Raw genomic sequence first — 27,632 nt, forward strand, 5'->3', positions numbered from 1 at the left:
CAGGCTGACCCTCCTGCCTTCCCTTTGGCCCATAACCACTTTCTAGACCCATGGGCGGCCACCACCAACTTTAACCATCATTTCCAGAAGGGGTAGGAGATTAGGAACTGAGAGATGAAGACAGCACTTGTCCAAACCTACAGTCCCTCGAATAACCTGTCTGCCCAGGTATTCATCCTGGGCATCCTGTCTTCTGCTCATTGCTAACAGCCAAGGGGATTTGAAGCAACTTTTCTTCCTGTAATTTGTATTATAAAAGCCTAACGTGTTTTCATCTGTTTTCCGACTAAACTTATATTAAATATGTTTTGGCACACTCTCCACTTCTCCCCTCCCTGAGTGTGGGTCCCACTGTGGTGGAAAATCACTGGCTTAGGGTGACTCCTGCAGCCCCTCTTTACAGAGTACCCAGGGGCTACCCTGCTCTCATGGATCCTGCGGTCAGGGGTGTATATATGAGGCGGGGTAGAAATGTACAGACTTAATATTGCTGCCTGACAGAGGTGAGAGCCCCTCTTAGGTTTATTCATCTGTCTTTATTTCACCTACCAGAGTCAAAATATCCCAGACCCAGCAATTACAGGATTTCTTCTGGTCTCAGCTCTGCTACTGACTAACCTAGTGTGTCCTTGAGCAAGTCAACTCAGACCCTCTAGGCATCACATGCTCACCTTTAGAATCAGGAAAAGATGTGAGCTGAGGATTGAGGTTCTTTTGGCTCTGAGTATGTGAGATTCAACCATGAATAAAACAACTTAACTTGGGTTCACTTGGCCTGATCGTTGGAATCTTAGAGCCCAGTGCAATTGTAAACAAAGAAGGAATGAGAGACCAGTGATGTTACAGCCACCAAATCTTCTGGACAAAGCTCCTAGGAACACAGCTGGGACTTGCCCGCCTCCTCTGAGCTGAATCAGTGGTGGGTAAGGGTGGATGGCCAGGGCCCTGGCTGATGTACTGAGGGGCTGCGGTCTTCCTGGGCCCCCGTGCCAGGGTCCAACCCCCGCTACTTCTTCCGTGTCTCTGTGAGAGCTATGGGCACACACCTCTTTCCACTCCGTTCCAGGCGGGCAGAGAGGGCCAGGAGCCTGAGGTCCGCTGTGCTTCTCAGGGGAAAGGAAAGGAGCTACAGTCCTGGAACACAGCTCTGTGTTTTCCAGGCAATTCCTTCCTCTGGTGAGGATGTGTCTAGTGAAGCAGGAGGCACGTTTGAGCAAAAACAGCTACTGTTTATGGGCCCCCCCCCACCAAGTGCTTTATGTATGGCACTGTGCTGGAAGCATTTTTTTATAAAGTATACTGTTCTTCGCAATGATATAGTCAGGAGGAGCTTATGATAACCGTGTTTTCTGATGAGGAACTGGGGCCCAGAGAAACTAGGCAACTTGCTCAAGACACTCGGTAAGGGGGCATCAGGATTCAAACCCAGGCCCCTGGCTCCAACCCTCAGCTCTTCTCCAGCTGCCTCCTGAGAAGGACACATCCTCTTTGCAAATAGAGCCTCGAGGCATGAGGGAGCTGCCCAGTTGTTGATTCCATGTAGCTCTGTGGCAGGTTCTCACGGCCTCCTGTACTTCCCTGGAGGTATTTTTTTCTCAATTTTTAAAACTGTGGTAAAATACACATAAAGTGTGATTTACCGTTTTAACCTTTTTTTTTTTTTTTAAATTATTTATTTATTTATTTATCTTTGGCTGCGTTGGGTCTTCGTTGCTATGTGCGGGCTTTCTCTAGTTGTGGTGAGCCGGGGCTGCTCTCCGTTGCGGTGCGCGGGCTTCTCATTGCGGTGGCTTCTCTCTCTTTTTTAAATATCTTTATTGGAGTATAATTGCTTTACAATGGTGTGTAAGTTTTTGCTTTATAACAAAGTGAATCAGCTATACATATACATATATCCCCACATCTCCTCCCTCTTGCGTCTCCCTCGCACCCTCCCTATCCCACCCCTCTAGGTGGTCACAAAGCACCGAGCTGATTTCCCTGTGCTATGCAGCCGCTTCCCACTAGCTATCTGTTTTACATTTGGTAGTGTATATATGTGCAGTGGCTTCTCTTGTTGTGGAGCACAGGCTCTAGGCGTGCGGGCTTCAGTTGTTGAAGCACGCGGGCTCAGTAGTTGTGGCTCACGGGCTCTAGAGCGCAGGCTCAGTAGTTGTGGCTCACAGGCTTAGTTGCTCCGTGGCATGTGTGATCTTCCCGGACCAGGGCTCGAACCCGTGTCCCTTGCATTGGCAGGCGGATTCTTAACCACTGCGCCACCAGGGAAGCCCTTAACCATTTTTAAAGTGTACAATTCAGCGGCATTAAGTGCATTCACAGTGCTGTGCAACCATCACCACTATCTATTTCCAGAATGTTTTCGTCACCTGAAGGCTTCGACTGTTCTCTTCTTTGAAGTCTGCCCTTGCATCATCTCTGGGATTCCTGTAAAGTAACCCATGATGACATCCCTCGACCATCCTGTGTCCCCTCTCTTGCTTTTGTCCACCAGTTAGGAGAGGCCAGTGTAGAAGTAATCCTTCAGCAGTTGGTGCTGTCCTTTTACGGGAGGGGTGTCTTTGAACGCGCAAGAACACGGGCTCTCCTTCTGGGGTCAGGAGGCTGGTCACCCCTTCCTCAGCCTGACAGCTGTGTCAGGAGGGTTCCAAGGGGCCACAGTGGGAAGTGCAGGAGTGTTTTATCTTTGTTTGCATGAGTTCTGCTGAGCTGGGAGTCCCTCATGAGGGCCCTGGAAGGAAAGCTGCTTTATGCCCTCCGTGGGGATTATTTAGCATTTGTGGTTTCAAAGAAATAATTTCTAAGACTCAGCTGTGGGTTTCATTTTTCTCTTGATCGGTTTAAACATCGTTCTCTGTATCTCGTTGTCATCCGTTGAGTGTTCTGGCCCTGTTAGAATGCCATCATGAAAACAATGCCGTTTATATCCAAGCTATTGCCAGATCCCAGTAGACGGGTGGTATTAATGGTCCTTGGCTGGACTGTAGTAGAACAAACTCTGCTAAATGAAAAACCTTGTATTACATTCCCAGTCCGTGTAAGTTTTGGTCTAAGAAGATGAGAATTGCTTTTAGCATTTTTGTTTTCAGGGGTGACTGTGTTTGGAGAGAGTGTTGTGTGTTTGGGAAGAAGTGTGCTTCTTCCCGAGGGTCTTGGAGGAAGGGCTGGCTTCGGGCGTAGACAGCAAAAGGCAGTCGCCCCCATAGTAATTGACCACAGCAGTCCTTGGACGGCTCTGGTGTTCACTAAATTCTCTCCCATGCACCAGCCATTGCCTGGAATTCCATCACCAACGCCTTACCCATTGATTACAGATACCCTGGATGTGGGTGAAGCCCAGCAGTGAAGGAGGGATGGAAAGAGAGGGTTTCCTTTGCCTTCTGCACACCAGGCTCTATGCTAAGCTGCTATATACATCTTATTTCATCTCAACCTTAAAGCCCACTAGAAATATATTTGCTGTGATGAAGCCCTTCTTATTCCGTTTTACAGGAAAGGACTTGGACTCTGAGAGGGCCGGTGGTTTGCCCAAAGTCCCCCAACTGGCAAGGGCCAGCACTGAGAGGGCCCGCTCTTTCTATCACACGATCCTGCTCTCAAGTGAGAGAGACCCCAGGGGCCCCGGGCAGCTTTAGGGGTGAGCCCTGAAAGGACCCCATTGAGGAGAGAGGGATGAGGACACCGAACAGGGCGGTTTGCCCATGCGGAAGGGGCTGAGTTGCAGGATGGAGCTTAGATTTCTCACCAAAGCTGTTGGGAAGGAAACGTAAAATCAGGGTAGCACTGAGCCAGGGCTTCTGAGTGGGAACCACCAAAAATCCAAGTAGCTGTACCCGTTAGCGATGCTGTATCCCCATGCGGACTCTGACAGCACATACTATCTTAAATAAGGTTGGGACCTAATACAGCAGCGTTACACCTGTCACAGCTTGTGAAGGGCAGAGTGCATGCTTTGGGGTTCCACAGGCTTGGGTTTGAGCCCTGGCTTTGCTGATTACTGGCTGTGTGACCTTAGACAAGTCACTTAACCTTTTCAGCATCTCGAACAGGTCAATAGCGATTCCTAACTCCTGGGGCTGATGTGAGGGTAAAGTGAGGGAAGGATGGCCAAACCCTAACATGGGGTCGGGCCCATGGCCCTTGGTGGCTGGTGGGGGCCAGCAGTGGCGGCTGTGGTTCCGAGGCAGCAGGCAGCCTCTCCTCTGACAGCCCCTCTGTGTCCTGTGTCCACAGTGCTGCAGGGCGTGGACAGTTCCCTGGTGGGCCTGCACAACCAAAGCTTCGCCCGGGTCATGGAGCAGCGCCTGGCCCAGCTGTTCATGATGTCCCAGCAGCAAGGCCGGCGGTTTAAACGGGCCACCACCCTGGGAAGCTACACCGTGCAGGTGGGTGTGCGCAAAGTCACAGGGGTCTTAGAAGAAGGGTGTGGAAACGTGCTTCCTGAGCCTAAGAAAACCACGCTGCGTGCCGAGGAGCGCTCCCATTGCAAGCTGATGAGGCCAGTTAATCCACACTGCTCTTAGGTTTGTGGGGGGGTGACAGTCATAATCATCGAAATCATGAAGGAGGGTGAGAGCTGCTCTCCCGAGTACTAGACTGTAGGGAAAGGAGGTCTCGGAAGAAATGCTGCCACATGCACATATTTATTAAACAGAGGCTATTAGTAAGCAAGCGCAACTCCTCCGCATCCTGTTCTGGAGGCTGATGAAAGTCCCAGCTTTCAGGCCTCTCAGCACCATGATTGTGATCAGCGGAAACACCGATCAGCCTTACAGGTGTGGGAATCTGTTAGCCTTGTCTAATCCGTTTCAACACATAGAGCCCTCTACGTTTATAATGGACACGTGACCACACAGGGACTCAGGGTAGGGAGCTGTAGCAGACACTACTGGTGCCCTGCCCAAACCCCCTTATAATTTCTATGATGAATGCGATGAACTTCCAGCATCTCTTTATTGAAGGGCTGCTCTTGAGATGCCGAATGTACTTTGCCCAGACACGGCTGGCCAGAAGTGCCTGGGAATTCACCAGTGGTGGAGGTATAAGTACCACAGCTCTTGCTTCTTGGCTGGGAGGATTCTGAAATGTATGCTTTAGGATCATTGCCAGAGCTTTCCCACAGAGAATTAAGCTTTAGTTTCCCGCTGTGGTGACTGGCTTCATAATGCATCCCTTGTTAGCTCCCTTCCACCCCCTGTCAGTTCCCTGCATCTCTCCAATAAATTACAAGCATTCAACTCATCTCAGAGTCTGCTTCAGAGGGAACCCGACAGAGACAGTAGCCATCCAGAGGGTGGAGGCTCTAAGCCTCTCTAGATTCTTTATCCAGTTCAAGCAAGAGTGGGAGTGTCTCTAGCATATTCTGGCCAATCCACATATCTTGAGTACCACTAATTTCACCAAATGAGAACCCATTTCTAACATTTGTTATGCTAATTAACAAGCTCTCTTGAGCAAGGTATCAAATCACAGAAGTGCTTCTGGTAGTTGCCTCTAGGAAGTGGGCTTCTTATTTTCTGGGATGTAGTCAACTGCCCCTGGATTGGTAATTGACCACATCTAGTGTGTAACTTAACCCAAACACACAGGCAGTGTGTCTCACTGTCTAAGAGGAAGCTTTAAAGGAAATTGCAGACATTACCACAGTGTCTGCAGATCATGTCCCCAGGCAATCTTGGAAGTACAAACAACCCATCTTCTAGAACACACTTCCCTATGTTAGTCAACATCACGCCCCTGAGGGAGACTCCAGGTCCCCCATTTGCAGTTGGTGAATTTGGCCTCTTGTCCTATTGGATACTGCTTTGGTTCTAAAATTCTTTGTGGTCTGTCCTGAGGTAAAGCGATAGTCAATTTCATGTGCCAGGTTTGTGATTTCCCTTCTGTGGGTCCACGTGAGCCCTATAATTCACACTTTTCCAAATGACAGAAAGGAAGTTGCTGGGATTCAGACAGTTGAAATGGGATTTGCCTCAGCTGAAGGGGAGGAAAGAATCACCCTACACTCCTGGTGTTATTTGTAAACTTAAGAAACCCAGCACATTCTAAGTGTCTAAAAGAGCCCAGTGAAATGCTGTTTCCTCTTTTTTTCTGAGTACTCAGTGTGCTTGGTCCCTTTTGTTGCCTGGAAAGCCTGAGTGAAGTAAGTAGGGGTTTATTTCTGCAAATCCCCAATTTACCGAGGCTGTAGACCACCTTCCAACATCATCCTTGGAGAAATTTGGTAAGAAGAATTTGCTATTAAATTGAAATTGAGCGAAGTTATTAGATACTTGAATGTTCATTCACCTTGTACCTGGTTATACTAATGCTCTCCCTATCTCCTTTCCCACTGGGGACAGAAATAACACCCCCAAGTTTCCCAAATAAAATTCACTCTACATAGCTTATATCATCCTTCACCCAGAGAAGTCTTTCGTCTTGGCTCAGATCATTTTTAAAGATGAGCCACCTTCATGAATATGGAGATTTAAGTGTCTAGAATCTAAAGATATTTCTCTAGTGGATGTATTTGAAAAATTGAGGAGTCCAAAGAAGATATACATATGACCAGTAAGCATTTTTAAATACTTAACTCTTATCATCAAAGTAATGCAAGTTTTAACTACCACAAGATGCCATTTTCAAGATGAGTAAAATGGTACTATCCCGTGTTGATGAGGATGCAGTGAAGTGGGCACCCTCAAACACAGTAAATGGATATGACTTTGCTGGAGGGCAGGTGAGCAATTTAGATAAGAATCTTTTAGATGGTCACAACATTACTCCTAGAAATTCATTTCAAGGAGATAGAGGTGAACACAAAGATGAAAGGGTAAGAGCAGTGTTTCTCAGAGAGTGTCCAGAAAATGACTCTATAAGGTGCCCAGAGGCAAAGGGGCTTTCTGGCCAGGTCAGTTTGGGCAAGGCTGCATCCTGTAGAATGTTCTTGAAGATTCCAAAGGCATATTGGCATACCAAAGACTCTAAAAAAACCTGCAAGTAAAGAAATCTCCTTGACTTTCTTCAATATACTGGTTTCTACATTTAAATGCCAATGAGACCCTTGTTTATAATAATATCTACATTTCCCCAACATTTTATTATAAGCATTTTCAAACTCAGAAAAGTTGAAAAAATTATGACGTAAGCACCCATTTACTCACCGTCTAGGTTCTACAATTAACAGTGTATTATGTTACTGTTTTATATTTGATAACATATCATTTCCATACCGTAGATCAGTTTGGACTGTTCTAGAACCTCATATAAGTGGAATCCTACAGTATATTCTCTCTTGTATAAGGCTTTTTTGACTGTGTAGTGTTTTTAAGATTCATCCATGTTGTTCTTTTATTCAGTAGTTTATTCCTTTTTATTGCTGAATAATATTCCCTTGTATGAAATATACTACCGTTTGCTTATCCATGCTTCTGTTGATGGACACCTGGGCTTTTCCCAATTTTTAGCTATTATAAACAAAGCTTCTATGAACCTTCTTCTGCAGGTCTTTCCATGGCCATGTGCTTTCATTTCTCTTGGGTATGTAGGAGTGGAATTCGTGGGTCATAGAGTTGGTGTATGTGAGTTCTATGAGAGATTGCCTGACCTTTTCCCAAAGTGTACAGTTTGACACTCCCACTCCCACCAACCAGATGTGGAGTTACCCCACCTCCTCATCAACACGGTGTGGTCAGCCCTTCTTATTTTAGCCATTCTGGTGGTTGATAGTGATGACTTGTGGTTTTAAATTGAATTTCCTCATTGAACATTTAAAAAATATGCTTATTGGCTATTCAGATATCTTCCTTTGTGAAGTGTCTGGTCAGACTTTTTTAAAACCCATTTTTTATTGGGTTGTAGTAATATTTATTTTAATTGTTATTTATAGCATACATACATGGAGCATAAAAATATGTAGAGTTTAAAGAACACTAGTAAAAAAGAACCCACAACCCAAAGAGTAAGAACATTACTGTTACCTTATCCCAGAAGCCTTTTCTGTGTCTTTTCTGATTATACATACTCACTTCCTTCCCATCAGAGTTGACTCTGCTTCTGAATTTTGTATTAAATCACACCTGTGTTTTCTGTATAGATTTTACCATCCTCATGTGTATCCTTAAGCAGTACGTCATTCAGTTTTGCATTTTATATTCTGTAATTTGTTTCTTTTGCTCCATATCAGGCTTTTATATTCACCCATATTGATACAAAGAGCCATAGTTCATTTACATGACTCTATAATATTGCATTGGGTGACTGTACCATAACTCATGTATCCATCCTACTGTTAGTGAATTCTGAATTTTCAGATTTTTTTGCTATGATGAACAATGCTGCTATAAACATTTTTGTAACATCTTTTAATATCCTGTGAAACTCGTAATCTGTAATGTACACTTTGGAAAATACTATATTATGCCATAATGTTTATCGATGGTTAATTACACTAGTAAAAAGTTGAAAACAACTTAAATGTTTAAAAATGAAGGGTTAGTTAGGTTTATGAGACATGCATACAGTAGAACATTACGTAGGTTTTAAATTTATGTTTTATGTATTTATAATGATTATCAATTGTTAGTTACAATGCTGAAAAATGAGTAACAATTTAAGTGTTTAACAATAAAGTATTGGCTAAGTTTATGAGGCATGCCTTGGAATGCCGGGTAGAAATTAACATTTATGCTTTTGTTATATTTAAGCCCATTATGGATGCAAGTAAAAATGGCAATATATAATACTATATAGAGTGTATGATAAATAATTTTGTAAAATGATAAATAAAAGGCCTATGTGGAAAAAACAAAGAATAGAAGCAAATACTCCAAAATGGTAATAGTAATTAGCTTGTGGTGGAAGGATTCCAGATTGTTTTTATTTTATTTCATTTCTCGATGCTTTTTTGTATTTTCAGATTTTCTGTAGTGACTATGTATAACTTGTACAGTGAGAAAAAGCAACAAAGGTTATTTTAGAAAAAGAGCTTTGAGTCTCCAAGTACTGCTTTTATCAGAGTTCTTTTGAATTGTAGACATATACGTTCATTTTTTTTTTCCTCTCTGGCTATTGCAGGAATTTGAAATTAGAAATCTTGTTTGAGAGTAACCTAACATGCCCTGAATTAATGTGGAGGCCTAGTTTCAAATGAGGCCAGAGTTCTCTGGAGGCTGGAAGACATCACCATTTCAGCGTTTCCTTCTCCAGCCTGAAACTGTTCTTTCCAGATGTTTATATTTTCAAAACCCTTTTCTCCTCGCTGCCTCCCTCCTCCAGCGATAGCAGGGTTTCTTGAGACGTTGGTGATAGGGAGGTATGCGAAGGGTGATGTCTAAAATATATGTCGTGGGTCCACTTAGCTACGGAAGGCTTCACAATCGGGAGACAGCCTGCCGATTGCCCAGGTGACCGCAGAGTTGACGCAAGACGCCCTGTAAACATGGCCTGTCTTTTTCTGAAAGATGGTAAAGATGCAGCGGGTGCCAGGACCCAAGGACCCCGCGGAGCTGACTTACTACACCCTGTACAATGGGAAGCCTTTGCTGGGGACTGCAGCTGCCAAGATCCTGAGCACCATTGACTCCCAAAGGATGGCCTTGACCCTGCATCACGTTGTCCTTCTGCAAGCTGACCGTAAGGGGATAACCTTTCCATTCATTCATTTTTAAATTTTTAATAAATTTATTTATTTATTTTTGGCTGTGTTGGGTCTTCGTCGCTGCGTGCGGGCTTTCTCTAGTTGCGGCGAGCGGGGGCTACTCTTTGTTGTGGTGCGCGGGCTTCTCGTGGTGGCTTCTCTTGTTGTGGAGCACGGGCTGTAGGCGCGCAGGCTTCAGTAGTTGTGGCACATGGGCTCAGTAGTTGTGGCTCGCGGGCTCTAGAGTGCAGGCTCTGTTGTGGCGTGTGGGCTTAGTTGCTCCGTGGCATGTAGGATCTTCCCGTACCAGGGCTTGAACCGGTGTCCCCTGCATTGGCAGGCAGATTCTTAACCACTGCGCCACCAGGGAAGTCCCATCATTCGTTATTTTTAATACCAGTAAATGTTTCCTGAATCACTTGGATGTTAATAGACCTAGAGCTAAACATACTTCTGTTCTAGAAGGTTCTCACATCAACCAGTTGTTTCCTGTGTTGTTTGAAGCAATAGGTTTTGGGTAAGGGACATGTTTTGGCTACTAGGATGATGATAATGCTGCTTTTCCTCAGGTTCTACCCTCTCTTCCTCCTCAGTATAATCTTGTGAACAGTTAGAAAAATCACCACAGCTGAGATGGTATTTGTCTGCTGGGGAATTAAAGGTAATTTCATTCAGTAAGCTTTGTAGAGTCCTGCATGAACTGTGTTCAGTGCTGGAGGACATATAGAAGTGGGCAAGTCCCAATCACTACCTTTAAGGAGCAGAGAAGGCGTTAATGCAGATATAAAGGCATAGAATGCAGGAATGCTCTGAGGAGACAATGTGATTGATACAGGGCTCAACCGAGGGACAGATTGCTCTGAAGGGGCATCCGGGAAGGATGAACAGAGAAAGGATATGAAACATAATAGCTGCCTCTTTGAGGACCCTCCCCTGGCAGCTACTATGCTTGTTGCTTTACATAGATTTTCTCAATTTCTCTGGGGCAACTTTATTCAGCTCCAAATTACAGATGAGGAAACCTAGGCTCAGAAAAGTTAACTAACTTGCACAACGTCACAGAACTAGTACTTGAGTTGCCAAGATATGAATCTGGATCTGTTTGACTTCAAAAGTGTGTTCTTAACTGTATTGCATGCTACAGTTTCAGCAGAGGGAGAGGAGGATGTACTGTCCAGAAAGAGGGAGAAGCAGAAGCAATAGAAGGGAGGTGAAAAGTACCAGGGGTGCTTGAAAAAAGGGAGTTCAAGTTGCCTGGAGTGCAGAAGTATGAGGAGGAGATGATGGGATTAGAAACGAGCATTGCTTAGGAGACTCAGGCGTTGGATGGCAGGGGAAGGAGATTGTACGTGATGTGATTGGCTGTGGGGAGCTATTGGAGATTTCTGAGCAGGGGAGTAGTATCACTGGAAGTAGCCATTATCTAGGGAGGTTAATCTGTCGGCAGTGTCCAGGATGAGAGGGGGAGGACTAATGAGGCTCTCTGGTGGCCCAGGCGTTGGGGCCCCAAAAAAGGGCTTTGAAGGAAGCAAGGGGAGAGGGGGTTGATGAAGATGAGAGATTGTGTGGTAGAAATATTAGATTCGACAGCACACCGAGCATACAGGGCCTGGAAGGTCATCTCCCATTGATCTCCTCGTTGGTGTCCACGTTCCTTAGGCACCTGACGCCTGGCTCATGGTTTTCCTCTCCTCCTCGTCTCCTGCCTTCGTCCAGGGTAGGTGTGGCTTCCACAGGGATGGTCCAGCCCACATGTTGTTACGGCCCTCACTTCTGCTTGGCCAGCACATCCTCACAGACACACCTTTGCCTGGTCATCCTCTACAATCTTGTCTTTGAAATGACTTTTTAACCAAGATTCTCTTCCTTTGCACCTCTCTCCTTCCCTCCCTGTGGGCTCTGTCCCATCTCTGGTCAGGTCAACTACTAGCTTCATCAGTTTTACTGCATCTTCTTTATGTGGGTTCCCCAGGGCTCCATTCTCGGCTCTTTCTCCGTCTCTCCAGGTAGAGAATGAACTGTAGAGGACTGGAGTGAAAACCATTGTAGGTGTCCAGGTGAGAGGGGAAGGTGTCAGAGGTAGAGACTGAGAGAAGTGGTTGGATTCGGGATATTTTTGGAGACAGAGCTGATGGGGCAAGGTAATGGATTGTGTGCGTGGCAGGAGGAGATGAGGGCTGGAGAACTCAAGGGTGACTCCCAGGTGTTGCTTGAGCACTGGTTGTGGTGTCATTTGTTGAGACGCAGATGGTGCAGGAGAGGAGGAGGTTTAGTGGGGCTGCAGTGGCAGTGGGGGAGATGGAATCGAGAGTTTCCTTTTGGACATGTGAGTTTACACATTCAGGGAGAGCTCAGGAGATAGTAACTCGGCAGTCATCAACACAGGTGACATTTAGAGCTAAGGGAGTAGGTAAGATTAACCAGATTTGCCTTGATTTAGAACTAAAGAGAAGAGGGTAACAATTAAGGCCCAGGGTATCCACATGAGGGAAGAACTGGAGCCAGCAAAGGACCCTGAGAAGGAGCATCCGGGGAGGTGGAGGAGGTGGTGTCTAGAAATAAGTGAAGAAAGTGAATGTCCTGGAAGGGAGTGAGCTGCTGTGTCACCTTCTGTTCTTGAGAGGCAGAGACTGGAAGGATGGAGATGAAGTGAATTTGGTAAACTGGAGTCTGGTGGTGACCTTGGCAGGAGGGGTTTCCAGGAAGAGGTGGTGGAGACAGCTTGGCTGGAGTGGACCCAGGAGAGGGTGGAGGTGGGGAAGCAGTGACAGCAAAGGGAGAAGATTAATGGGACAGTTGCTGGAGGGGCATATGGGAGATATTGGGGTACGTTTGAATATTATGGGTGACTGTAATAGCAAGGGAGAAATTGATGATGCAGAAGAGAGACGAACACTGCAGGAGTGAAGTCCATACGTGGTCGAGGGGGTGGCACAGGGGGAGGGTTCAGACTCAGCGAGGAGCAGGGATGGCTCAATCTTTTGCACCAGGAAGGAAAGCAGAGTACAGGGGTGTGGGTGTCGGTCAGGGGGTACATTTGGTAATGGAAGCCTGAGGATATTTCTGTGGTTGTTTCTGCTCTCTTGGGGCATAATGGAGTTGGCAGCTGAGGCTGAGATTGTGTGAGGGGCGTTTGAGCAAGGGTGCAGTACTACACACTGAGCATCAGCAAACTGACGAGAGAAACACCGTAAGATTGGCAAGGCTCCCCTCCTCCTGGGTCCTCATTGCTACGTTCAGACCATTTCTTCTATTCTTTCAAAATTCTAGATGCTTTGAACTGCCCCTTCCTCACTGTGGTCACCTCTAGACCCCAAGCTGACCCCCATCATCCTGGTTCATTGTCTCTTCCTCTCCATCGCTTCTCCTCTCCCAACCCATCCTCTACTTTGAGGTCAGTTCCTTGACCTCCTCACATCTACTCTAGGCCTTGTGGTACTTGGGAAGGGGCAGAAATGGGAGAGCTGGCCTTATTTAGAGCAAGAGGTGAATGGAGTGTCAGGAGGAGAGGTAAGGGGACTTTGCTGATGGAAATGGATGGGAACAGTGGAAGGTCTGAGAGCATGGGCAGGAGAGAGCAATCACATGAGATTAGAAGGTGCACGGAGCCTTGTGGAAATGAGAGTCGAGGGATCATCTAGGAGTGACCTTAAAGGTTTGACTCTGGCTCGGAGAGCCAGGATTCAAACTCTGTTCTGCCTGGCTCCAGAGCTGCTAGCCCTCAACCTTACTTCTTTGTTTCCTTCAAATCCACCTGGCTCTCTCGGTTCCCTTCTAGAGTAACTCACAAACTGTTTCCTCTTCTCCATTTCATCATTGTCTCCTCTTGGACTTTGCAGGTGCTTCCCAAATGACTCAGCCTCAGCCTCTTTGCCATTAATGTACCATCCACACTGTAATTAGAGTCATTATAATAAACACAGGTTCTGGTTTTACATCTACTCCATTTAAAAAATATTTGGTGGCTCTCTGCTATTCACAGAATAAAATCCAATCTTCTTAAAGTGGGTCTTTGAAGCCTTTCACAACAGGTGCTCAGCAAATGTTCAGGGCCCTTGACAACCTGGTCTCCAGGCTTCTTTCCCAGCCGTACAGCTACTCTTCTCTCCTTCAGACCTAATGCTTCAGCCACACGGGAGGATTCATTCTTCACATTCCCGATGCCTCTGAAGCCTTCCCTGACCCCTGAAGCATGACCCCTCCCCGAAGTTTCCCTAGTTCCAGGGGCCTCCATTGCCCTTATAACACTGGGCAAATGAGGTGTTTTCTCGCTTTTCTCCCTCATGAGCTCTTTAAAAGCAGGTACCGCATCTCATTCCTTTTTGAATATCCAGCCCCAGCTACTGCCTGGCTCTATCCTTGTGAAGGCAAAGGACCCACTTTTGCTAAATGCCTCTGCCAGGCCCTGAGTGAGGCACGTGGTTGGAAGACACCATAGCAGAGCAGTTGAGAGCAGAGCCTTCGTAATAAGACCGAAGACAAATGAATACGTAGGTCAGAGGCATGTTACCTCTGACCTACGTTTTCCTCATACATAAAATGGTGATATCAAAAACACTGACCTGGTAGAGCTACTGGGGGGATTAAATAAGATAATTATTGCATGTAGAGGGTTTAGTACACTCTTGAGGCACCTATTAGGCACGTAGTAAATGGTAGCTGAATGTCTCATTTATCCATAAGGTAGAAGGACTCGAGGAGAGACAATGAAGAAGGAAGGGAGATTTGAAGGTTAAGAGCCTATATAATTCAGAGAATAGGGTGCTTTTAATGAAATTAGAGAGGGGGTTAGAGAGGAGAAGCACTTTTAGGAGGGAGAAGGTGATTTATTCAGTTTGGACCATGTGGAGTTTAGGTGATGAACTATTCAGGGGTGCCATGGGGGTACTGAGGGCTGAGGTTAGGAAAGTTGTTGGAAATCCAAGCCTGGATCCCAGGAGAGAGGCCAAAGTTAACACTATAGATTTTGAGGGTGTTGTAGATACAGGATAGAATTTAAATCCTGGAGAAGATTCGAGTCCTGGAGAGAGTATAGCTAGATGACAGACCCTGGGAAATGCCTCCATCCCAGGATCAGAGGAGGAGGACACTAAGGCCAGTGAAGAAGAGGAGAAACAGAGATGTTGTAAATCCCATTTTCTCCTAATAGCTTTGAAATCAGCCTGAGATGTGAATCTGAGGTCAGCACTTTGAATAGAGAGTCATGGTGTTGAACAGACACCTTGTCCCTCTGAAGGTAGAGTGTAGCGTTCTGTGTGTTCCAGTGTCTTCTAAATCGCTAGGTCTCGGGCCGATGTGCAGTGCCCTACAGTGGAATATATGATGCCCACTCTAGCCACGTCATCTCTGGGTACTGGGGCAGCAATGACTTCTAAAGAAGCAACTGCATTCCCGATGGAGGTTTGCATCCAATCCTTTTGCAGGATCTGGAGTGAGAGGCCCCTCAGAGAGGTTATCCAGCTGATGGAGTAGGGAAACTTCTCCCCATGCAGAAGCAGTCCAGGGCAGGAATTGGTTTACCTTACATGGCCATCAGAAACTTATCTCAAAAAAAATATCACTTAAAGAAAGCCATAGACTGACCCTTTGGTGAAGGGAACTCTCATCCATTCCTTCAACAAATATTTTTTGAGCTCTTGTTATGTGTCTGGCACTGTTCTAGGCACTGGAGATACAGCTGCGAGCAAAGCAGGCAAAACCTCTGCCCTCATGGACCTTCTTACATTCCTGAGCGGGTAGGTTAAACAGACAAAATAACTGAATAATATGTTAGATGCTAATAAGTGCCATGGAGAAAAATTAAGCACAGAAGGGGCTAGGGGATGCCGAGGAGATAATGGCTGTGATTTTAAATTGTTGGGGGGTCGAGAAGAGGATACTGAGGAAGTAACCTTTGAGTGACCACCTGAGGATACCTGGGACAAGATTCCAGGCAGAGGGGGGGAGGGTTTGAGAGCCAGCGAGGAGGTCCCGATGGAGGAGAGCAGCAGCAATGAGGTCAGAGGTGCAGAATAGGGGCCACGATCAGTGGAGCCCCATGGGCTGCACCCAAGTGGGGTGAGAGCCACGGGAGTGTGTGGGCAGGGGCAGGATGGGCCTGAGCTCTCACCAGCTGCTGGGCCCTGAGCTAGACCCTCTTCTGCGTCCACTCACAGCAGTCATGAACTCTGATGTTTTGACAGCCACAGAAACGAGCTGGGAGCTTTTTTGAATGGATTCCTTCTCCTTTCAACATTTGCTCCACATGAGAATAATTCATTCTGAGTTTAGATTATGTGGACCCTTTGACTTCATTCCCTCTGACAGATACTTTGTGTGTGTGTGTGTGTGTGTGTGTGTGTGTGTGCATGCACACGCACACATGCACACACTTGCATTCATGTGTGTTAACTCAGAACTGACTTAAATTGTGTATTTCAGAGAAATGAATTTTTTGGTAAAAAAAAAAAATCTAACCTCCCCGGGGCTCAGTTTCTTCATCTGAAAAATGGGTATGAGAATCCTGACAAAGAGTGTATCCCAATGCCTAACACACGGTAGAAGCTCAAGAATGTGTTGTCTCATTTTCCTATCCTTCCTCTGACATTCTTGTAAGTTAAATAACCATTTGTTCCTTTTCACCTCTGTACATGACTTTGTAGTTTTAGATCATTATGCCAATGAATATACTGGGTTTGGATGACTTCAGTTGACCTAACTTTACTATCGCTTTGACTGTTAAATGAATTTATTAATGTACATAGCATAAATTTGTTCTCTCCCCATTTAAATAGAGGTGAAAGGATTTTCCATACTGCATCAAGAAAGCACACCTCCATCAAAACAATAAAGCTGAGTAAAAGCAGAACACATGTAAATATTTCATTCTTGCTAATGAAAAAAATTATATACATATATAAATATATTTAGGGTATCATGTTCTGATACACTATACATTTTTCTCCATCAGGATAGAACAACATAGCCGAAAAGAGGCATATTGATATTTTTCACAGAAGCACTGAGCTTTAAAAAATGTTAATGGCCTAAAACTCACATATAAATACTGAATTACTAAAAGCAGCAGCAATTACATGTTTAATGTCAACAGGAGCACATTATCTAATGAGCTGTTTTCAGAAGTTAATAATGTGATTAATCACTGATTGACAAAAACTGTGGAAAAGAAGTTCTTTTGTACTAATAGTACTACCAAGCCAAGTGCTGCCTGAGGAGAGGTAGATCTTGGCTAATGAGGTGCCAGTTGAAGTCAGGGGGTGGTCGAAGTCAGAGAAAGACCAGCTGGCTCCTCAGGCAGGTCCTCACCATGTGGCACTTACTGGTGGGGTCTTTGTATTCCAGAGTCCAGTCCTCAGCTTCGTGGGTTTAGTAGCCCCCAGAATTAAGCAGGATCAGGAGGACCAACTTATGCTCACCAGACTTATAAGAGATTGATATATAAACCAGATTGAAAGTATTTAGTTTAAAATATGGATTAGAACTACCAAGGAGAGGGGATTTCTTTAACTGGCTGTTACTGTATCCTTTGTGGAAATCTGTATGGGGAGCCAAATTGCAACAGGAATAATGGTAGTTCAGTTACACATTCATTCAACTTTTAATTGAGCACCTACTATGTGCAAGGCACTGTTCTAGGCCCTGGGGAAATGCAGCAAACGAGACAAAAAACCTCCCTGCTCTCTTAGGGTGTACATCCTAATGGAGAGGCAGGGAGTGACAGATGGTGAGCAAATACATATGTATCATGGCAGATGGTGATATGTACTTTAGAGCCTCACCACTCCAAGTGTGGCCTGGGGGCCTGCTGCATGGGTACCCCGGGGAGCTTATTAGGCATGTTACCGAGTCCAAGTTTGTACTGCTCACCACACGACAGGCCGATAAATCGAGAGATGACTTATTGGGGCCAGGAATAGTGACTTTATTTGGAAAGCCAGTAGACTGAGAAGATGGTGGACTTGTGTCCCAAAGAACGTATTACAGGGGGACCCATCCCAACCCACAGAATCAGAATCCACATTTGAGCAAGATTCCCAGGTGATGGGCATGCACATTAAAGTTTGAGAAGCACTGATTTAGAGAAAAATTAAGTAGGAAGAGGGGGATGGAGAGTGCTAAGGGCAGGGATTGTTATTGATATTTTATAGAGAGTACAGGGAAGCCCTCACAGATATGGTGACACTTGTTCAGAGCCCTGAAGGAGGGAGGGAGGGAGCCATGTGGATATCTAGGTGAAGAGCGTTCTAGGTAGAAAAATAAGCTGGTGCAAAGGCCCTGAGGCAGGAGCATGTCCTGCATGTTTGAGGAACAGTAGGAGGGAGGTAGGCTGGAGCAGAGTGAGTTGAAGGAGGAGCTGTAAGGGCAGAGAAGTAACTAGATGGTTGGTCGGGCAGATCACTTAAGGTCTTGTGGAAATTATAAGGACCCTGGCTCTTACTCTGGGTGGGGTTGGAGCCTCTGGAGGGTTTGAGCAGAAGAATGTTGTGATCTGAATTTTTAAAGGATCACTCCAGCTTCTGTCTTGCAAATGACTATAGAGGACAAGGGAGGAGCCCATTGCAGTAATTCAGGTGAGAGATGTTGGTAGCTTGGCCTATAGCAATAGAAAGAAGTGATGTATTTTGAAGATGGAGATGACAGGGTTTGTTGCTCAATAAGATATTGGGTGAGAGTAAAAGAGACAGGTCAACATTGATGGTAAAGTTATTGATCTGAGCAACTGGAAGGAAGGAGTTGCCATTTGTTGGAGTGGAAAATATCACAAGAAGAACAGGTTTGGTTGGGGGGTGGGGGGATTGAGAGTTGGGCTCAGGATATATTAGAGACATTTCTTAAGTATCCAACTGGAGATTTGAGTTGATGGTTGGATACAGGAATCTGGAGTTCAGAGTAGTGGTCCTGGTTAGAGATATAAATGAGCATCAGTGGAGGAGATTGATGGTTTTTAAGCCTTGAGTCCATGAGATCATCTAGGGAGTGGGGGAGAAGAGAGCTTGTGTGGTATTAACAGAATCACCAAGCTCAAACAGCCAGCTGCAACCATCTTGCCTGCCATCTGGCCAGGTTACCCATGTCTGCTGGTCGGGGTACCCTCCCCTGGCGTGGATAAATCTTTGGTTCTCTTTTTCTAGATTTTCTGCAGACCCCACTCCCTTCCAATAACTCGTTATTCCTATAAACAATTATTTTGGTTACTGTTTTCTTTACTCCAGTCCTTTTGATTGGACTGAGGTGTTTCCAAAGCTTCCCGACCTGGGATCATGGGGGGAGGACTCATCTCACATCAAAGGCTTTTTCTTCTTCTTACATTTTCCTAACCCAGCTTACTAAAAAGTTGAAAGAATTGTACAGTGAACACCTATGTTGCTACCACCTCGATTCCACAATTAGCATTTTACTATATTTTAATAATCACATCTCTGTTCATCTATTTTTCCATTCATCTGTTAATCCATCATATTTTTTTGATGTATTTCAAAGTAAGTTGCAAACATCAGTAGGCTTCAACCCAAAACACTTAAGTATGCATATCATTGCCTAGAGTTCAATATTCGTTTGTGATGTTTTAGATAACATTAACATACAGTGAAATGAACAGCTCTTAACTATACCGTTTGATGTTTTGACAAGTGTATACACCTGTGTGACCCTAACCCCTATCATGATGTAGAGCATGACCATCAACCTGTTGCCCTTTGCAAGTTAATTAATGCCAGCCCCACTCTCCTTGAGGCACCTACTGTTCTAATAACACATTCTTCCTACTGACAGTCACTTTCGTTACTCTATTTCACTCTGGCTCTGAGAATAGCGGATTGTTTTGATTAGACAAGGAATTTCCATGCCTCCCCAGCCAGCTGTCCGGGGGCAGGGCAGATCCGTGCACTCAGGTATGTTTTATTCGTTGCTCACTCAGCGGGTGACTTAATTACAATATTTAGAGTCATCTCTCCGTGGCCTTTGCCGCCTGACTGCCCCACTGTACTAATTCTCAGATTGCTTCTCTCTTCTCTTTTGAGTCACGGACATGACCAGTGGGGAAACTTGATACCAATCCATCTTCCTCTTCCTCCTCTTAATCATAGTGAAGGCTTGCATTTCTTGAGCACCTACTAGGGGCCACACCAAAGCTTCACATGTACCTTGCCTCTCTGATGCTTTGCAACGTGATAGCCCCATTTTACAGATAAGGACACTGAGTCTCAGAGACTTTGAGTAGCTTGCCAAGGCAAGAGCCTTTCCGAGCCCAAACCCTCTCAACCATCTCACGACTTGGGACTGGAGGGCATTTATCTCCTGGTTGCTTTCCCCTTCCCTGAGCTCCTTGTCACGTGCTTCCCCCACTCTTCCCCGCAGCCGTGGTGAAGAACCCGCCCAACAACCTGTGGATCATCGCCGCGGTGCTGGCGCCCATTGCCGTGGTCACGGTCATCATTATCATCATCACTGCCGTGCTCTGCCGGAAGAACAAGAACGACTTCAAGCCAGACACTGTGATGAACCTGCCACAGAGAGCAAAGGTACGAGATGGAAGCTGTGAGGAGAGGGGCAAAAGCCCTGGCCCCTCGGGGCTCCCCCTGCCTTTTCTCTCTTGGCTCTTGAGGTCTTTGCAAGTACCTTCAGAAGCATCCTCATGAGTCCTCATGTTGAAGGAGACCCTTTATTTACTTACTTGAATGTTTTAAAAATTGTGGTAAAATATACATACCATAAAATTTACCATCTTAGTCACTTATAAGCGTAGAGTTCAGTATTCTTTAGAATATTTGCATTCTTGTGCCACCTTTATTTTTATAATGAGGACACGATAGCTAATGCTCATCTAATGCTCACTCTTTGCCTTAAATGCTTCTCAGGGCTTTGCATATACCAGCAACCCCTAATCTTCCCAGCACCCCTTTGAGGAAGAACATTATTTTACAGATGAGGAAACAGAGGCACAGAAAACGAGTTGCTAGCTAGACCTGAAAGGGGCCTCAGAGGTCATCTGATCTGACACCTCCCCTTTTACAGAAAAGTGACTTCTTCACAATGGCACAGTTAGTCAGTAGCAGAACTGATAGTAGAACCAGGTCTCTTGGCTCCTAACTCAGGGCCCTTTGGGGCACATCAGACCCTCAAAACTTTCCTTCTTCCGCTGGCCGGAGTGGCTGATCTTCAAAGGCTGCATGACGGGCGAGCTGCAGAGCCTTGGCCGGGCAGCCATCAACCCCCAGTTCAGTGGCTCCCCTGAGGGCCGGCCAGGAGCCCCGTCCTCTTTCCACAGCCTCCATAGGGCCGTACCACCCATCTCCAGAGACTGGAAGGAGAATGAACTGAGGAAATTCCAAAGGCTAATTCTCCAGTCACGTAGCTCCCTTCACAATAGTCCCCGAAGGGACTATAACGACCTGTAATACCCAGTGTTTAGATAATGCCTTACAATATCCTTGGCTATCCTAGGTCTGTCACCTTGTTTGCTCATCACTGTAGCCCTGTGAGGTAGGTTGTAGTCAGGGCAGCATTTATTATTTTCATTTTACTGCAGAGAAACCCAAAGGAAAGAGAGACTGTGGGACTTATTCCACAGCAGTGGGGGAGGTACTCAGGCCCATATCTGAGTCTTTGGGCTCTGTCTACTTTATACCCCTTCCTGAACTCTGAGATTTGGTGGGTAGAATCCTCTTCCAGCCCTGAACATCTGAGCTTTGTCTACCTGTGCAGGAATGAAACAGCAGATGGAATTTCACATCCACTGGAATGCATGACTTGGTGATTGTCCTTGCTGGGAGTCAGCCATGTCTAGTTCTTCCTGGATGATCATACCTTGCTTCAGCAAAAGAAATCAAATGAATTTGATTGTTTATTAAACCGAGTCACCTGTTGAGAAGCTGCGGCTTGCTGAGACACTGTCTAGTGAAGAGCCCAACCCCGAAGAATGTCGTTCTGTGTCTGTTGACATAAAGCCACCCGCTGCCTGGACGCAGCATGATGTTGGTAATTACCCAAGCAGTGAAAAATGAAACTATTCCAAGAAGGGGTATTTCATTTCCATCTTAGCTTGGTTACAATCTGAGCCTTGCAGACATAACAGTAATTACCAGAATCTAATTGCAGCTGAGTCCAGGAATGCAAAACATGCCATACTGAGGTTGTAAATGCCATCTTTGTGTGCTAGATGAAGCCAAAATTTTATTAATTTGCCTAGATGAGTTGGGCAGCACATGATTTCAGCATATCTTCTGGCTGGAAAGCTGTCTGAGGCTGGAACAGATTCATGTTTGTGGGTTTTCATAGCCCCTTTTATGTCCCTTCCCGGTGCATTGTGCTTCAACAGATACCCAGCTGCTGTGGAAAATCAAGCAAATTTATGTTCCCTGAGATGTTTGAGTTCACTTGTGTGGGGTGACGGTGGTTGTTTTCTCCCTCAATGAGACTGGGCTACGCACTTGATTTCCAGAGCCCTTTATCACGGGAAACCAGCGGGCTGGAACTGCCTCTTTCTTACCGCAGTCCTGCCCGTTGCAACCCGGGGACACTGCAGTGTTTGCAAGAGGAGAGAGCCGCCTGCAGCACTTCTCACAACGTTTGTGTGTGAGCAGAATTCATTTAACGCCAAGGGACCAGGCGGGATGAAAAAGTTAGCTTTCGCCGCCAATCCAGAGACCGGGAGAGTGGTCTCCTAGTCTCCAGGGACACCACTGTGTCTGTAAGGATGCGTGCTGCAGGGCCAGAGGACATGGCTGGGGAATCCTTGCTGAGCCTCACTAATAGACTTAACATCCTAAGAGGAGGTGAGTGTGGTTGTCCCGTGAGCCAAGGCCCAGCCGTGCATGCCCACACCCTTCTGCAGAGACAAGGTACCACAGATGTAACCCTATTACCGTTGCTGTCATCCGGGCTTCGGCAGGTAGAAGGTTGAGAAAATGATCAGCGCAGGAGGAGGGCCAGGCGTCATGCCTTTGTCACCTCCTTTCTTCCTAGTTCACTTTTCCCTCCTCTTTGTCATTGGATTCATAGCCTCTTCCCAGGTTTTCCCTTCAACTGAAGAGAACATGATCCCCTGGAACAGGCCACCTTAAGAGAAAGTTGTTAGGGCCATATCCAGGTGCAGAGTGAGCTTGGAGGGCCTGCACTGGTTGGCATGACCTTCTGCTTGGGGTGGATCTGCTTTAGTCACCCCCTAAAGATGCCCAGCTGTCTCCTGTTTCTCACATAGTATCTAGATGAACATACTTAACCTCTTTGTGCCTCAGTTTTCCCATCTGTGAAATGGGGGTGATAACAGTATTCACTTACAGGTTGTTGTGAGGATTAAGTGAGTTATGTGAATTACTTTGAGTGTACCTGGTACAGAATAAATATTATATATAAGTTGATGTTTATTATTACACATGCTTTCTTCTTAAAAGATCCGGGTAACATGTTTACCTTTGAAATTGTTGGAGATTATTTTGATTTGATAATTTTACAAAACTCATTAAAGCAACTATAAATGTTTCATGATGTTGTATTAACGGTGTTAGGGGTCACTAGTGTGTGTCCCGTGGGCAATTAGTTAATCTCAGGTGATTTTCAAGTTAGAGGTTGAAAGACCACTATCCTGTCAGTCAGAAGAGTAAGGTACTAGTCTTGAGTCTTTCACCACTTAGCTGTGTGATCTTGGGCAAGTCACCGAACCTCTCTGAGCTTTTGTCTTCTTACCTATAAAGTGAAGACTGTGCTGTTTGCCCTGCTTTCCCCGTGTGGTTGTTGTGAGAATGAAATGAGGTGTCAGTGTTTTGCAGGCTGTAAGTACTGAACATGTACGGGGATTGTTATTATTAACCTAATAACAAGGGCCGCCTTTTAAGCTTGTCATTCCTTAATGTCTCCCTGCTCACCCACCATCAGCCCAGTCCCCTGAAGTATCTAGCAGGTAACTTCAGCCCCGTGTGAAAGGTGAGAGGCCAAGTTCAGAGAAAGTGAGGATGAGGGGGGCAAGCAGAGCCAGCTCGTCCTCCTCACTAGGTTCTTAGGTCATCTTAGCTGCCAGTGCAGATTCCCAATACCTCACACACAGGCCAGGAGTCTCAACACAGGAGCCAGACCAAGTGTGGTAGAAGATGCCCAACCAAGATGGCAGGCTGCAGAAGGAGAGGAGAGGCCGTGCGAAGAACCATCAAGCAGTGGTTGGGTGTTCTGGCTCTGGGTCATATAGTACTGAGTTCAAATCCCGGCTCTACCATAGACCAGCTGTGTGAGCCTGGGGAAGTTGCTGAACCTTTCAACCTCAGTTTCTTCATCTTTAAAAGGGGGAACCATAACAATACCTACCTCCCTGAACTACAGTGAGGATGAAATGACATAATTTATGTAACATATTCGATACTGTACCAGTAATATCAAGTGAAGCTGAAACTGTGAGCTCCTTGAGGGTCGGGGGCCAGGTATTATTCACCTTTATGTTTCCAGCACCAAGCACAGTCCCTGACACAAACCAGTGCTCAAAAACTAGAGGTGGAACAAAACTGAATAGGATAATGGGAGGATGGGGGTATGGCAGAAAAGGGACCAACAGGAGATGAGGCTGGGCACATGGGTTCAGACAGAATGTGAAGGGTCTTGAGTGCCTTGCCAAAGGGTTTGGGTGCCATGGAGCGTTTATAATGAGGGAGTGATGATGACCTGACATGGTTCTAAGGGAGATAACTTTGGAGGTTTGTCAAGGGTGGTCCTGGAAAGGAGCAGAATGGAAGTAACAAGACCAGGGCAGGGTCAGTACAACAGTGGACCTGGAGAGAAAAGGTCAGCTTCCAGAAATATTTCAGTTGAATTCAGTTGGTGATCAATTGTTGAAGCAGGTGAGTCAGTATTCTAGGAACATCAGCGCATCATCTGAAGGCTCCTTTGTATTTCATGTACCACCAAGGGAGGGGAGGGAAATGAACAAACACTATTTCAGAAGCACATTCCCAGATCTTAGCACAGAATTTTAGTGGTTACCACGTGGGTCAGAGTGTGAGCGTCTCAGAGAAGAGGGACCAGTGACCACACCTCCCAGAGTGTGTTATCCAGGGAACTGTCCATGGCTATACTACAGACAGCTTGAAATAAGGAAGCTTTGCTTTATTTAGCAATAAAACTCCATCCTATTCTGAGACACTATTTGATGGGTTGGGCCACGGTCTTAGACCATTAAATCTGGCTGGAGCCTTCCTGTTACAATTTTTAGCTAAGTAACCTGCCTTGAAAGAGGAGCTTCTGATCGTATCAAGTTCTGATAGAACCCAAACAATAGAGGTTAAGTTGCATCCCAAATTTTCTTAAGGAGAATCCACGGATGTCCATTTCACCTGGCCTATGATTGAGTAGGCAGGAAAGCAGTATTAACTAATATTGATTGAGCACTTACTGTGTGTCAGGTACTTAGCTAAATGCTGGGCTTGAATTTACTTACCTATTCTACACAGCATCCCTTTGAGGGTGGTTAAATATCACTCTCACAGGCATACACATTTGATCCTGCTCGCACTGTTATTCTCTCCATTTTACAGGTGAGGAAACATGTGCAGAGGATTTCAGTAACTTGCCCAAGGTCACCCAGCTAATACGTGTCAGAGCCAGGATTTGAATCCAGGCTGTCTGCTTTTGGAGCTGCTGATCTTAACCTCCCCGTCGTCCTGCCTCACATCTGTGTTGTGCTGTTTTGCAGAATAGAGGCACTCGCAGGGATTGTTTAAATATGCTTCTTGGTTTTTTCATTACCCCACTAATAAATGTCTGCTGGGTTTTGCTCACAGCTGCCCTATTCACTTGGGATTTCAGACATTGTACAACAAAAGCCTTGCTAATTTTTCAGTAATGAATTATAGGAGAGCCAGCCTGCTTAAGGGAGAGGCCTGGATTAAAGAGTGATTCCATAAATTCCATTTTATTATTAATAATTGTACTGCCTCGCATGTGGTAGCACATCTCCTCCCTCTGTTTTCAGATCTGTGATCCCCTTTAATACTCAAGGGTGGTGGAGGTAAAGCAGATATGATTATCATTTCTCAGATGAGACAGCTGAGGTCCAGAGTTCAAGTGACTTGGCAAAGCCACACACCTGCTATTACACAGGATTTAAGGGATGACAAAATATGCCTAGGTAGGAGAAGATGCGGGACCTGTTTAATGTAGCAATTAAGAGCTTCTAATTAGCAGTATCCTGTGACTTAAAATAAGTGGTCTAAAATCCTTGAAAGTATTTGTTCTCACACACATATTTGCATCTTGTTTATACTAGTCATTTTTCTGAGTCTTATCTATAGAGATTCTGTAGCTAGGTGGAATTAACACGGATTTTGATTTTGCAGAGACAGAAATTATGATGGAGATTTACGTTAACTCTTGTTCATCAGAAAGCTAAGTATGGTCCCATCACATGCACTTTTCCCACCTGTCTTCTCTTAAAGCTGCTGTGAGCGTCTTGCTTTGCCAGAAACGTGACTGCAAATCTGTTTCCTCTTTGCAGCCTGTGCAGGGCTTTGATTATGCCAAGCAGCACCTGGGCCAGCAAGGGGCGGACGAAGAGGTCATCCCCGTGACTCAGGAAACGGTGGTCCTCCCACTGCCCGTTAGAGATGCTCTTGCCTCTCAGGAAAGGGAAGCCCCTCAGGATGGAAGCACTATCAAGACGGCCAAATCCATCGAAACCAGAAAGAGGTAGGCACGGGGCCAGCTTCCGCCTCTCTGTGTCAACAAGAGAAATAATTGATGGGGAGAACAGCTGAAACCCTCAAGTTAATTCCTCTGTTCTCTTTAAAAATTCCCCTTCGTGCTTGTTTTGAATATTTGAGAAGGAGACTAAGGGAGACGACAAGAATCACAACACCTGCTTCTCATGAGCCACTCATTGTAAGGTTTTAGATGCCTGATCACAACGGAAGAGGTTTAGCTCTTATATTTATTATAACAAATTTGGCACTGATGTCACACTTATATTTTTAATTTGTCTTAAGAGCAGTGCCTTTGGTTCAGGTTAGTTGTATTTTATCTGGCAATTTCTCTATAGAGCTTATGATTTTAGTTCAGAAACCATTTATTGAGTTTTTACTATGAACAGAGCACTTTGACAGGCATTGGGAGGACTACAAAAAGGTTTAAGATTGATTCCTGACCCCGAGCATCTCATGATGGAAAGACAGAAAGAAATTGCTGCAATACCAAACGTGATGGGCAGGTGCCCACAGTGGAGTCTGAACCAAGTCCTGGGGAAAAGAGAGGAGGAAGAATTTAATTCTGATGAGGGAAAACGTCGTGGAGGAGGTTATGTTGTAGCCAAGCCTTGAAGGGCAAATGGGATGCCCATAGGTGGGCAGATAAAGACGTCTGATAAAGAGATAAAGGCGTCCAGGCTGGCAGAGCCAGGAGAGATATGGACATCCATGTTCATTTAATAATGAGTGTCCCTGGGGCTTAGAGCTCACAGTGCTTCGGATATAGTGAAAGATGAAACCAGAAGATAGATGAAAACTGTGGAGGGTCTTAACTGCCAGCCTAAGGAGTTTGACCTTTATTCTCTAGGCATTGGTAAGGCACTGAAAGTTCTCCAGGAAGACAGTGATGTCCAGCCTGTATCTTAGAAAGACTACTCCAGCGGCAACGTGGATGATAGATGGGAGAGGTTAGGCTAGAGGGCAGGAGCTTGTTAGGACTTTGCAATAGGCTTACAAAGAGGTAATGAACTCTCTGGCCAGCCCTGTTGTCTGGCTAAACCAGCTCCCATTGCCAACCTTGCCTGGGACCACAGTGGCGGCTGGAAAAGCTACATCCTCTCTCCCTCCTTCCCTCCCTTCACCTAACATATTTATCGATTGCTTGCTGTCTACTAGGCACTAGGGATACTGCAGCAAACAAGACAAAGTTCCTACTCCCGTGGTGCTTACAATTTGGTAGGGAGAGATAGACAATAAACAAATAGAGAAATAGAAATATAGTAGGTTGGGCGGTGATGAGTACAGAGAAGAAAACCAAAGCATGGTAAGGGAATGCAGAGTTGGAGAGGGGAACATGA

The 27,632-nt window shown here is 45.6% G+C and overlaps 1 protein-coding gene across 1 annotated transcript in view; it reads left to right on the forward strand.

The window, feature by feature from the left end:
* The window catches only part of KIAA1549L (KIAA1549 like), a 293,894-nt gene that overhangs the window by 181,711 nt on the left and 84,551 nt on the right, over positions 1-27,632 (forward strand). Inside the window, exons 8-11 of the mRNA XM_036862584.1 lie at positions 4,231-4,382; positions 9,441-9,612; positions 19,973-20,136; positions 26,091-26,281. Of these exons, the coding sequence (XP_036718479.1) occupies positions 4,231-4,382; positions 9,441-9,612; positions 19,973-20,136; positions 26,091-26,281 (679 nt within the window). The remainder of the gene's footprint in view (positions 1-4,230; positions 4,383-9,440; positions 9,613-19,972; positions 20,137-26,090; positions 26,282-27,632) is intronic.

Source organism: Balaenoptera musculus, chromosome 8, assembly GCF_009873245.2.
Source record: "Balaenoptera musculus isolate JJ_BM4_2016_0621 chromosome 8, mBalMus1.pri.v3, whole genome shotgun sequence".
NCBI classification, from domain to species: domain Eukaryota; kingdom Metazoa; phylum Chordata; class Mammalia; order Artiodactyla; family Balaenopteridae; genus Balaenoptera; species Balaenoptera musculus.